The sequence below is a fragment of the Aotus nancymaae genome, unplaced genomic scaffold, assembly GCF_030222135.1.
Source record: "Aotus nancymaae isolate 86718 unplaced genomic scaffold, 86718_ANA_hifiasm-v0.15.2.pri h1tg000011l, whole genome shotgun sequence".
NCBI classification, from domain to species: domain Eukaryota; kingdom Metazoa; phylum Chordata; class Mammalia; order Primates; family Aotidae; genus Aotus; species Aotus nancymaae.
In genome coordinates, this window is record NW_026988422.1 from 54,117,536 (window position 1) to 54,130,362 (window position 12,827).

General features: G+C 41.3%; 1 protein-coding gene and 1 pseudogene across 2 annotated transcripts in view; one reads left to right on the top strand and one right to left on the bottom strand.

The window, feature by feature from the left end:
- Window positions 1-2,980, bottom strand: part of LOC105707266 (cytochrome c oxidase assembly protein COX16 homolog, mitochondrial) — a 32,222-nt gene extending 29,242 nt beyond the window's left edge. The window contains exon 1 of one of the 2 annotated variants that reach the window (XM_012438193.3): window positions 2,772-2,980. In XM_012438193.3, the coding sequence (XP_012293616.1) occupies window positions 2,772-2,840 (69 nt within the window). In that variant the 5' untranslated portion in view covers window positions 2,841-2,980. The remainder of the gene's footprint in view (window positions 1-2,771) is intronic. The other variant, XM_012438192.3, reaches the window with a different exon arrangement.
- An 831-nt stretch (window positions 2,981-3,811) lies between these two features.
- LOC135274513 (U2 spliceosomal RNA) lies at window positions 3,812-4,047 on the top strand (annotated as a pseudogene).
- The last annotated feature ends 8,780 nt before the right edge of the window (window positions 4,048-12,827 follow it).

The following is a 12,827-nucleotide window of genomic DNA, read 5'->3' on the forward strand; positions in this document are numbered from 1 at the left end:
AAGTCATTAGAGAAATGAAAATCAAAACCACATTGGGAGGCCGAGGCAGATGCATCACCTGGGGTCAGGAGTTTGAAGACCAGCCTGACCAACATGGAGAAACGCCACCTCCACTAAAAATACAAAATTAACGATGCAGCCATCAAAAACGATGAGTTCGTGTCCTTTGTAGGGACATGGATGAACCTAGAAACCATCATTCTCAGCAAACTGACACAAGAACAGAAAATCAAACACCGCATGTTCTCACTCATGGGTGGGTGTTGAACAATGAGAACACATGGACACAGGGAGGGGAGCATCACACACTGGGGTCTGTCGGGGGGAAATAGGGGAGGGACAGCGGGGGGTAGGGAGTTGGGGAGAGATAGCATGGGGAGAAATGCCAGATATAGGTGATGGGGAGGAAGGCAGCACATCACACTGCCATGTGTGTACCTATGCAACAATCTTGCATGTTCTTCATATGTACCCCAAAACCTAAAATGCAATGAAAAAAAAAAAAAGGAAGAAAAAAGAAAGTACTAGGCTAAGGCATCCTCCAGAAACCAACACAGAGATACAACCAATGTTTCTCAAGAACACTGGAAACAACCTAATGGCCCAATATTATGTGATTTTTAAAGTAAATTATGGGACCCCCAGATAATAGGAATATTTGCAGCTATTAAAATCTATGGTTTATAAAAATATTTAATAACATGGGAAAATGCTCAAATTGTAACAAAATTAGCCAGGCATGGTGACACATGCCTGTAATCCCAGCTACTTGGGAGGTTGAGGCAGGAGAATTGCTTGAACCCAGGAGGCAAAGATTGCAGTGAAGCAAGATCGCACCATTACATTCCAGCCTGGGCAACAAAACCAAAACTCTGTCTCAAAAAACAAACAAACAAACAAAAAACACAATGATATCACTTCACACCTTTTAGAAAGGGTAATAACTAAAAAGATGGACAATAACAAGTGTTGACGAGGATGCAGAAAAATCGAAAATCATATATTGCTGGTGGGAATGCAAAATAATGCAGCCACTTTGGAAAACATCTGGCACGTTCTAAAAAGTTAAACAGAGTTACCATATGATCTAGCAATTCCACGTCCAGGGATATTTCCTACCCAAGAGAAATGAAAACATACTTTCACACAAAGCATGTAGATAAATGTTCATAGCACCATTATTCATAATATAAAAATGGAAACAACCCAAATGTTCATCAATTGATAAATAAAATATATCCAAACAATGGAATTATATTCAACAAAAGGAATGAAATATTGATATATGTTACAGTGTGAATGAACCTTAAAAACTTTCTAAGTGGAAGAATCCAGTCACTAAAACCCCACATGTTGTATTAGTGTATTAATGTGAAATGTGCAGAATAAGCAAATTTACAAGTAGAAGTAGATTAGTGGTTTCCCAGGCCAGGATAAGAGGTAAGGAGAAATGGGAAGTGACTACTATTAGTTATGATGCTTTTTTGGGGGTGACGAAAATGTGCTAAAATTGTGGTGGTGGCTCCAATTAAGAGTGTACTAATATATGAACATTTTAGTATACTAATATAGAATTTGCTAAAAACAACAAACTTAACACTTTTTTTGGAGAGACAGGGGTCTTGCTATGTTGCCCAGGCTGGTCTAGAACTCCTGACCTCAAGCGATCCTCCTGTCTTGGCTTCTCCTAACTAACGCTGGGATTACAGGTGTGAGCCATCGTGCTTGGCCGGGATACTTTAGATGGGTGAATCTTCCTAAAATCCGGATTTGATGAATCTAGATTTTTTAAAAATGTGTTAAATACCCGTTAACTTTTTAAAGTCACTTCTCTTTTTCAGTCTGCTTAAATGGAAAACCTGGTAATTTCACTTGTGCCAATATTCACACAAAATAAAAATCGGTTCTGTATTTAAAAGAAAGTAGCTTTTGTTCATATGCTTTAATTGTTTCACTTACTAACGCATCAAGACTTGCTGAAGCAAAATAACTTGCCCATGATCAAAAAGCAAATAGAGTCATCTGGATTTCAACTCTGGTTGTCTTAAGCTAGCCTCGGCCTGCATTTTCATGACATCCTTAGGGAACTCAGTGTGGAACTGGATGCAACCATATAAACACTGAAGCTGTTTTCAACGTGTTTTACAAATTATAACACAGCAACCATTTGGCTACGATGTGGCAGGCACCCGGACTCAACACTTGATTCACAAGGTCTTAGTTAGGTCATCACGACAACTCTAAGAATTAAGCTAATTCACAAACTAGTAGATGAAACAGAAAGAAACCAGGAATTGGTACAGTTAAATGGAATACATCTAGTCCCAATGATCCACAGTATTGTCAAAACATAGCTAAGGTGGGGGCGAGGAAGCAAGCATAGTAATCATCCAGACTTGGCTTAAACTGTAGTCCTGATTGAACTCTCTGAGCTTCAGTTTACTTAACTGTGAATCAAGGGTAATAACAATGACCGCGTTCATTGGGAAATGAAAGCATTCGATGGGAAAGATGCCACGTTCACAAGTGGACAGATCCTAATAAACCTGAGATCCAACTAAGAGCGGGCGACGGCGGCGGGGAGGTGAGGGGTGGGGGTAGGAAAAGGCTGGTACAAAGAAGAGCTTTTAGGAAAGCTCAGCCTGTCGCTAACCCATTCCTAGCCCGTGTGCCAGCCCTCAACTTCACATTTTACAGATTCCCTCCCAGGTCCTGATCCTGCCAAAGAGCAGGGTCCCACACCTCCCGGAATTCCTCCTCACTCCACTCACCAACATAGGGACTCCGTAGCGGAGAGTCTTGTTCTTGCGCAAAGCACGTATAAACGCGGGTGCAAACATGACTGAACTGTTCCATCCACTCAGAGTTCCAAGCGGGCCCAGCGCAGACTCCGAAATCTCAGCGGCCCAAGCTCTCACCAAGACGAGTACGACCTGGACTCACTTCCTGTCCTTGGTCGTTCGGTGCTCGGACCCCACGGTTTGGTTTCCGCCAGGCAAAAGCAATCGAGCCATCATAACAAACTTGTGTGTCCGCCCAGAAATATGGAGTCAGCGTTTTTGGTTCCGTAATGTTGGCGTGCAATTGGGATTCAGAGATTGTAATCAGTTCAGGACCACCATCAAATTGATATGGAAACCAGTACTTCCCATGTTCTGGGTCCCGACTAACGCCGCCTTAGAACACGCCCTTAGGCATATAGTCACTCGATAAAATCAGCTAAGGAAAAAAGTATTTCGAAGCTAGTATTCCAGTCTCTGGCTATTTGTGGGATGAGGAATTTACCAGTTTTATGGAGACTTTTAAATCGCTAGAAAAATTAGGTTGAAATGTAATCAGTGTAGTGTTTTATCAGTCATTACTGAACCTTTAATGCTAATGATTTTACTACGAGTTAACCTGTAATCTTTAGCCATTTATGAATGTCCATTTTCCAATGATTCAGCAACCATACAGGTAATCTTTCGGCGTGTCATTGAAAGAGTTCTAGGAAGACTGAGATAAAAATATATGATCCTTACCTAAAAGACCCTGGCAATTTCACGGGCACAGAAAAAAAATATGTGTCTGAAGTACTGTGATAACAGGAAACTGATCCCCCATGTATCCCATTTTGCCAGAGTGAATCAGAGTCCAGGTAATGCGGAATATTATCTTCCATGCTCTTCCTGAAATCTTTCCATCTGTCCCTGCCTCTCTGTTACCACTGAAATGTTCCTTTTTTTAATTCCTTATCATCTTTTCACCTATTAAAGTAGCCCTCTAAGTGGTCTCCAGAGGAGAACCTCCAGATCTACTGCAGGCTACTCCAATGAAATTTACCCTTTTGGCTAAGATCAAGTGTAGTATCTGTTCTTATCAGTTTAATATCTGACACATCCTCTATCCAAGGAAAATATATTAAATGGAGGTTTTTTTTTTTTTTTTTTTTTAAGACATATAAATGGGTTTTTGAAGCAGGGAAATGGAATAGAAGTTTGCTCCAGCCACTCTACACATCAACCTGTATTTCAATACCTCCAGAAACCCAGGAATGGTGCCTCTCTCCCTCTTTATTCACTTCCCTTTGATATTTCAAAATTCATACACACCAGTCACGGTGGTTCACACCTGTTATACCTGCACTTTGGGAGGCTGAGGCTGGAGGATTGTTTGAGCACAGGAGTTCAAGACCAGCCTGAGCAACAAAGTAAGACCCCATCTTTACAAATAATAATAATAAAAATTAGCCAGGCATAGTAGTGCATGCCTGTGGTCTCAGCTATTTGGAAAGCTGAGGTGCGGAGATCACTTGAGCCCAGGAGGTCCAGGCTGCAGTGAGCCATGATCATGCCACTGCACTGCAGCCTGGGTGATCAAACTAGACCCTGTTTCAAAAATAAATAAATAAACCTCGTGTGGCATCCAGGTTAGTTAATTGTATCACATCTCCTACTTTCCCTAAGATCCTAGAAGCCAAAGGCACTGCTCTAAAACTCTAGACATTTTCCTACATCTTCACTACATAAAACATCAGCCTACTGGATACTATCCCATCAAAACCCTGCACCTAAGTAGTAGTTAATAATGGGTTAAATTATATATACAAAATAATGCTAGAGTCAATAATTGTATTTTTCAGATAAGGCATAGATCCGATTTAAGTGACTTTATGTCTTTAGTCTCTTGTTTGTTCAATCACTCAAATAAGCATTTATTGAGAACTTTGAGACGGCCCTGAAGGAGTAACTGTGAATAGTAGTAAATACAAGTGTGCTGGCAGATGGTCAGGGGACAAAATCTGTGACATTGAGGAATGTAAGCACCTATCATATCATACTATATAGGTGGTAAATTTCATTGTCTATGCATAGTGCTCTTCTTAAGCATCACTACTGTATACTCTAGTTTTTCCATCTATTAAATCAGAATAAGTGAATGTCATCATTTTACGATTCTCACAAAAAGTGAACGCAAAATTTCTTATCAGTATGGAATCTGTTACCTTTCCAGAAATATGACTCAAATTCCATCTGTGTTTCCACTGTTAATAATCAGTTAAAATGCTGACTCAGCTATCTTAACTGTCACATTTATAAGAAGATACCAAAAAAATGTATATTCAGGAAATGGGGCATCTCCACCATCTATGCCCGTCCCTGAGGACTGGTATGTACTTGATATCCAGGCAAGTTGTTATCCTCCAGTATCTGCTCTACCAGAATTTAACTCATGCAAGTACATGGGAACAATGTTATAAAACAAAAACAAAAACACCAGTCTTCTTGAGAACTTTAGTCCTGAAGTTAGGTTTCAGAATTAACCTAAATTCTAAAATTTAACCCAAATTCTAAAACTGGCCAGGCACGGTGGCTCACACCTGTAATCCCAGCACTTTGGGATGCTGAGACAGGTGGATCACCTGAGGTCAGAGTTCAAGACCAGCCTGGCCAACATGGTGAAACCCTGTCTCTACTAAAACTGCAAAAATTAGCCGGGCATGGTGGCAGGCACCTTCCCACCTCAGCTTCCCAATAAGAATATTGACTATAGCATTATTATGAATATATGTATATGATTTAACCCATTATTAACTACTACTACTAGTTTTGCTGGAGTAGTATCCAGTAGGCTGATGTTTTGTGTAGTAAAGATGTAGGAAAATGTCTATAGTTTTAGAGCCAGGCATGGTGGTGGGTGCTACTTGGGAGGCTGAGGCAGGAGAATCTATTGAACCCAGGAAGTTGGTTGCAGTGAGCTGAAGTTGTGCCACTGCACTCTAGTCTGGGTGACGGAGCAGGAGTCCATCTCAGGAAAAAAAAAAAAAAAAAAAAAAGAATTATGGCCAGAATTCATGGCTATGGGTATGGAAAGATTAGTTACTTTGTGAATCTTTGTTTGCTTTCATAATGCCATTAAATCTACTAATTTTTTTCTTTTTTGAGATGGGGTCTGCTATATTGCTCAGGCTGGTCTTGAACTCCTGGACTCAAACCATCCTCCTGCCTTGGCCTCCTAAGTAGCTGGGACTACAGGTGTGTGCCACCATGATTGGCTTACTATCTAATTTGATTCACTCAAAAACCTTATGAAGCTGGGCGCAGACCATGATGCCAGACTCATTTTACAGGCTAACAAACTGAGGCTCAGAAAAGTTAAGAGGCAAACACAAGCTCTCACTTTGGAAGTGGTACAAATACCCCAAACAGAACCAAATTCTCTGTAGAACTGAACAAAACTGACTATCTCCTTGAAATTCTCTCCTCCTGTGGCTTTCACAGAAGTTTCACAGCCATGGCTCCTCTCCAACGGTGAAACTTCTTTTTGTTGTCTTCATATTTACAAACATTAAACTGGAGTCCTTAGTCCTGCTTTTTCCCTCTGTCCCAGTTACTCTCAAACTTTAGTGTGCACCTGAATCCCCAGGAGAGCATTAAAACAGACTGCTGGGCCCCATCACCAGAGTTTCAGATTCAGTAGGTTAGTGATAGGGGCCTGACTATCTGCCTTTCTAACAAGCTTCTAGGTGATGCTGCTGGTCTGGGGACCACCCTTTGACAACCACTCCTCTATCATCTTTCCCTAGATAAACTGAGCTTTCACATCGGCTTCAAGTTTTCTCACAGCATGGAAGACTTCTGGTACACTTCCAGGAGCCTGAATGGTCTTCAAACACCTCAAAGTCAACATGACACCAAGGTTTATTTTAATCCTTTTCTCCATTCAGTCTAATTTCTATGGCTAGAACTGGAGTAGCTAAGAGTTGGTCCAGTTCAGTCCAACTTGAAACCAGTTATGTCCTTGATATCGTTGAGCTAGAAAATCAACTGTTTCTTCTTTAACGCACTTTTCTCTTATGATAGTGATCATGAATATTCCAAGTTTAGAATTATTCCTGTATTTGCCTTATTATTTTTTATGGAGTATAAGCTATGGGGTAAATGGGACCATGTCTAATACATTTCAGTTTTCCGTGACTTCCTTCATAGTGCAAAACCACAATACATAATTTAATGGAAAAACAAATGAAATGACAGCAGCAGCAGCAGCAGGAACAGGTGGCTCACATCTGTAATCCTAGAACTTTGAGAGGCCAAGGTGGGAGGATCACTTGAGCCCAGGAGTTTGAGACCAGCCTGAGCATCAGAGCAAGACCCTGTCTTTAAAAAAAAAAAAAAAAAGGAAATGGCAGGATCTTCCCATATCATGCTATACAGTGAAAAACGAAGAATGTATGGCTCAATGCAGCCTCAACTTCCCAGGCTCAAGTGATCCTCCCACCCGAGCCTCCCAAGTAGCTGGGATAACAGGTCCATGTCAACACACGTGGCTAATTTTTTTCATTTTTTTGTAGAGACAGGGTCTCACTATGTTGCCTAGGCTGGTCTCAAACTACTGGTCTCAAGCAGTCCTCCCACTTCGGCCTCCCAAAGTGCTGGAATTACAGGCATGAGCCACCATGCCTGCCCAGTAATTCTCAAACCAAACAGAAACATGCTTTGTAACACTTCGGAGAAGTGCTAGAGGTCTCCAGGGCCAATGTCCAGGAAAAATTTAGAAACCCAAGGGAAAGGATTAGAGACTAGAGCAATAATGAGAAAAGCGACCAGGCATGGTGACTTATGCCTGTAATCCCAGCACACTGGGAGGTCGAGGTGGGAGGATTGCTTGAGTCCAGGAATTTGAGACCAGCCTGGACAATATAGTGAGACCTCATCTCCGTAAAAACAAAATAAAAATTATAAAATTCAGAAAAAAATTACAGAAACCATTTGAAAACAAATGTAAATGAGCAAGTATTTGGTATTAGGATGGAATCATCGATGCAGTTGGATGTCAGAGGGTTCATGTGTGGAGGATTCTGCAGAGATGCAGACTGGGCCGTGGGGAGAAGCCTCTGGAGTGTAACCAGCAACAGAAGGAAGGATGTATCTAGGGAACCAAGTCGAATGTGCCCTTAGGACCAGACAAGTTTGAGAAGAGAAGGGCATGACACTAAGCTGATAATTTAGCTAGAAAATAAATGGGACAAAAGACACACAGTTTGGAGTTTGCAGGAAGGTCCTGAGGTGAGGAGTGTGGCATTTTTGAGTACCCTGAAAGACTAGAGAAGATAGGGCTCACAGAAAGGATAGAGAGAGAAATGAAATAAGTCTGGAGAAGTAGGCAGGAACTAGGGCATTCAATGTCTTCCCTAATAGGTCATGCCAAGTATTCTGGACTAAATCTTAAGAACAATGGGGAATTTCTAAGCGATTTCCAGGCAAGGGAGAGACATGATTGAGGTTTTTGTTTTTGTTTTTTTAACCAGGATCTCTTTAGATAGCCTGTAGCAAAAAGTGAACAGAGGCCCAGTGGAGAGTGAAGAGGACACCAGTCCAAGGGAAATCAGACAGTGGTTTAGACTAGGATTTAAGATGTGAGCAGTTCATAACAGTCGGTGGAGCAGTTGGTAACAGTGAGCAGGTGATAACAGTCAGTGGAAGATAGAATAAAATGCTCAACGCAAGCAGATCACTGAAGTTAATAGGCCCAACAACTATTGGATACCCAGGATCATTTGATGTGGCTACAGACATGATTAGAACAGATCAGCAGCCTGTGCTTTAGCTGGCGGTTGCTGTCCAGCAAAGCTAGTTTAAAACCGCTTTTCTATCCTAGTTAACCACTGAACTAACATACATGGTTTGAAATTCAGTTCCACTTTGGTTGAGAATAGATGAAAATTGTGATATGGAAGAATTATTCCTAACTGCTTAGGGCACTGGCAGGTATTACTATCAGACCTGTACATGCAGTGCTAGGCGGTAGGTATTATTTTAACTAAAGTAACTTATGATGGGCTCAGAAATCAGCTAACCAACCGCCTTAGAAAGGTATATAAAATAAAATTAAGAACTTTTTGTGCATGGACTTAGTAACATCTGTTTTAGTTGCTTGGATCTTTGTTGTTTTGCTTTCTTTCTTGTTCTTGGCTGTTATTTCCATCATTTGGGAGTCAAGACAGAAATCAGAGGGACAAAGAACCTACTAAGGTAGTAGTGATAGTGTATTAATCACATATTTTATTTTTTGTATTCAGATACTTTGACATCTGGGGCCTTGCTGACCCTGGAGGGATTGCTTCTCCCAGGGTTAACCAATTCTTGGAGATCGTACAACTTACTCATGAGTGCACATTTCAAATACAAACCAACCAATCCAGAGCCCATACCCCGGCCACCTCTTTTTCAAGCTCTTGCACATCAGGCCATTGTCCTAGTCATCCCAGGGCCAGGTACCAAACAATGAGGGACAGCCCCTATGCTACAAAGCCCACTAAAATTATTCAAACTAGCCAATCCTCAACCTGCTCACCCTGCCTCACCTGTTCCTTCCCATGAAAACCACAAGGAAGGCTCTTGCCCACAGTTCTTCCTGCTTCTTCTGCCTCCTGATCCCCGTGGCTCCTTAGTGCATGGCTCCCCCTGGCATGGTGTGTCCCCTTCTCTTAGGAGCTATAACAAATTTTTGTTTGTTTGTTTTTTGAGACACAGTTTCACTCTGTCGCCCAGACTGGAGTGCAGTAGCCTGGGTTCAAGCGATTCTCCTGCCTCGGTCTCCCAAGTGGCTGGGATTACAGGTGTCTGCCACCACACCTGGCTAATTTTTGTATTTTTTTTTTTTTTTTTTTTTTTTTGAGACGGAGTTTCGCTCGTTACCCAGGCTGGAGTGCAATGGCGCGATCTCGGCTCACCGCAACCTCCGCCTCCTGGGTTCAGGCAATTCTCCTGCCTCAGCCTCCTGAGTAGCTGGGATTACAGGCACGCGCCACCATGCCCAGCTAATTTTTTGTATTTTTAATAAAGAAGAGGTTTCACCATGTTGGCCAGGCTGGTCTTGAACTTTGACCTCAAGTGATCTCCCTTCCACAGCCTCCCAAAGTGCTGGGATTACAGGTGTGAGCCACCACAGCTGGCACAAATTGTCTTTTCAATAGCAATCCTGATCTTTGTCCTTACTATATCTCAAAATTTTCTTTATTTTTTTTGAGACAATGTCTCATTCTGTCACCCAGGCTGGAGCGCAGTGGTGTGATCATGGCCTGCAGCCTCAACCTCCCAGGCTCAAATGATCCTCCCACCTCAGCCTCCCAAGTATTGAGGACTACAGGGGCCCACCACCACATCCGGCAAATTTTTGCCTTTTTTTTTTGCAAAAATGAGATGGGGTTTTGCCATGTTGTCCAGGCTCATCTCAAACTCCTGCACTCAAGTGATCTACCCACCTGGGCCTCCCAAAGTGCTGGGATTATAGGCATGAGCCACCACACCTGGCCAAACTTTGTTTAATCCACAATATTTTATAATAGATAGGAGAAAATACCAATGCTTTCTCATTCTCTATCTTCTATCCGCACCTGAAGAGATATGTTTTTGTGACTACTGCCAAATAACTTTCCCATGAATAAATTATTCTACACTTAATTTCCTTCTTAAATTAAATCCAGCTAGATGTGGTGGCTCGTGCCTGTAATCCTAGCACTTTGGGAGGCTAAGGCAGATGCATCACTTGAGGTCAGGAGTTCGAGACCAGCCTGGCCAACATGGTGAAATGCCGTCTCTATTAAAAATACAAAAATCAGCTGGGTGTGATGGTGCACACCTGTAATCCCAGCTACTTGGCTGAGGCAGGAGAATCGCTTGAACCTGGGAGGTGGATGTTGCAGTAAGCCACTGCACTCCAGCCTGGGTGACAGAGTGAAACTACATCTCGAAAAAAAAACCAAAAAACTCCAAAAGGCAAAGATAATTTGGTAATGTAGAATGAGCACAAAGTTCTGGCTGTGGCTTCAAATCTTGACTTTTTAAAACCCTACTATTACCTAGTGACAGTAATTTCACACCTCTGAAGTTCTATCTTTCCATCTTTAAAATAAGGGAAATAGTTTTGACCTAATAGGCTTACTTTCAGCATTAAATAACTTTTATAAAGTAAATACTCAATATAGTTAGTAGTATTTTTATATGAGTAATTGAATCTTGAATTGTGTCCTGGCCATAATGAGTGCTCAATCAAGTCTAATAATGTTCAAGTCACTGTTCAACTCATTTCCAAAATTACACCATGGGAAACTTTTGTTGGACTTTCCCTGGCTTCTCTTTCTTGGAGGACTGGAGATTTTTTAAAAGAGCCATTCCTAGGAAATGTGTTACTGTTCTTCAATTTGGGATTCAAAGGAGTCAACATTTGGGAGCATTCTTCTATCATTTTTACTCCTAAAGGTGTATGTATCTCAACAAGTCTCAAAGTATAATCTGACAGGGCCTCTTATTTTTGTAAATAAAGTTTCACTGGAACAAAGTCACACCCTTTGCTTATTTGTTGTCTGTGGTTGCTTTTATACTACAACTATAAAGACCTAAGGTCTGCAAGACTAAAATATGTAACCTCTGGCTCTCTAAGAAAGAGTGTGCTGACCCCTGTTCTTTACTAAGTCTGGTTTCTTTCTGTGGTGGGTTAAAAATGCCCATAAAGTCTTTGCACTACCCCCATTAAGAGGTAGAGTTGAAGTCCCCTTTGACAATGACTCTGGGCTTGGCCATGACTTGCTCTGGCCAGTAAGACATTAGATAATGCAGCAAATGCAAAGGATTGAAAAGTGTATTCACACTGGGGCTTGCCTTCTTGGAACACTTCCCTGAGATCTCCCAATGCTGGGAAGAAGCCCAATCTCATCTACTGGAATATGAACCAAGGCACCCTAGTCAAGAGCCAGCACCAACTGCCAGATATGAGAGAAGTAATATTGAATACCCTAACCCTCAGCCATTAGATGACTGCATGTGTATGAGGGATCCCACAGAGGAAACAGTCAATTGACAGAATATTTTAAAAAATTATTAATGTTTTAAGCCACTTAAGTTTTGCAGTGGTTGGTTACGTAATTGGTAACTGACACACCTTTGCCCATCAAGAAAGAACATGGCCATTCTATACATACTGTAGACCAGCAATTTGACTTCAGGCCTGAACTGCTTAACATGGGTGACAGAGCAATGATGACCAATGTAAACTACCTTTTCTCTTCATATCAAAGTCAGCTATATGCAAACTAACTTTGAATAAAGGTCAACAATATTCAGTTCTGACAAGTTCTTATTCATCCTGTGGCACAAACCCACTTCTGCCTTCTATGTGTCTTTATATGGTTTTGGGGGATGAATGGGGATACAAGTAAGATAATAAATGTTGGTCATTGCTTTCAAACATTATGAATAAATACAGAATGATGCTGCTACTGCTATAAGACATTTAACCTAGTGCAGTCAATTTCCTATTATCCATAATGGAAGGATGTGATAGCATGGTTGAATCAAATTGAGTATAATAAAACTTAATTTTCCAGAATAGTGGAAAAGCAGTGGACTCCTCACTGCTTGAAGTAAACTTCCAGGTCTGGCAGTGACTGGCTATGTATCTTGAGCAAATTATTAACTTCTTTAAGCATCAAGTTACCTCTCCTATAAAAATGGGAATATTGATACTGCCTTGCACAGATATGAGAATTTGGCATTAAGTCATACAAAAGGGCAGCCTAACACAGTGCCTGGCACCATGGGAAGTAGAGACAGTAAAGTGTTATAGTTACGAATGCAGGTTTTGAAGCCAGATTGCCTGGGTTTAAATCACAGCTTCAGCACTTAGTAGCTGTATAACTGGACAAGTTACTTAACCTCTCTATGCCTCTTATCTATAACATGAAGATAACAACGGCAGTTATCTTAAATAAATATTATACACGCAATACCCTAAGAACATCTAGTACACAGTAAGCACTCATTAGATATTTGCTGAATGAAGGAAAA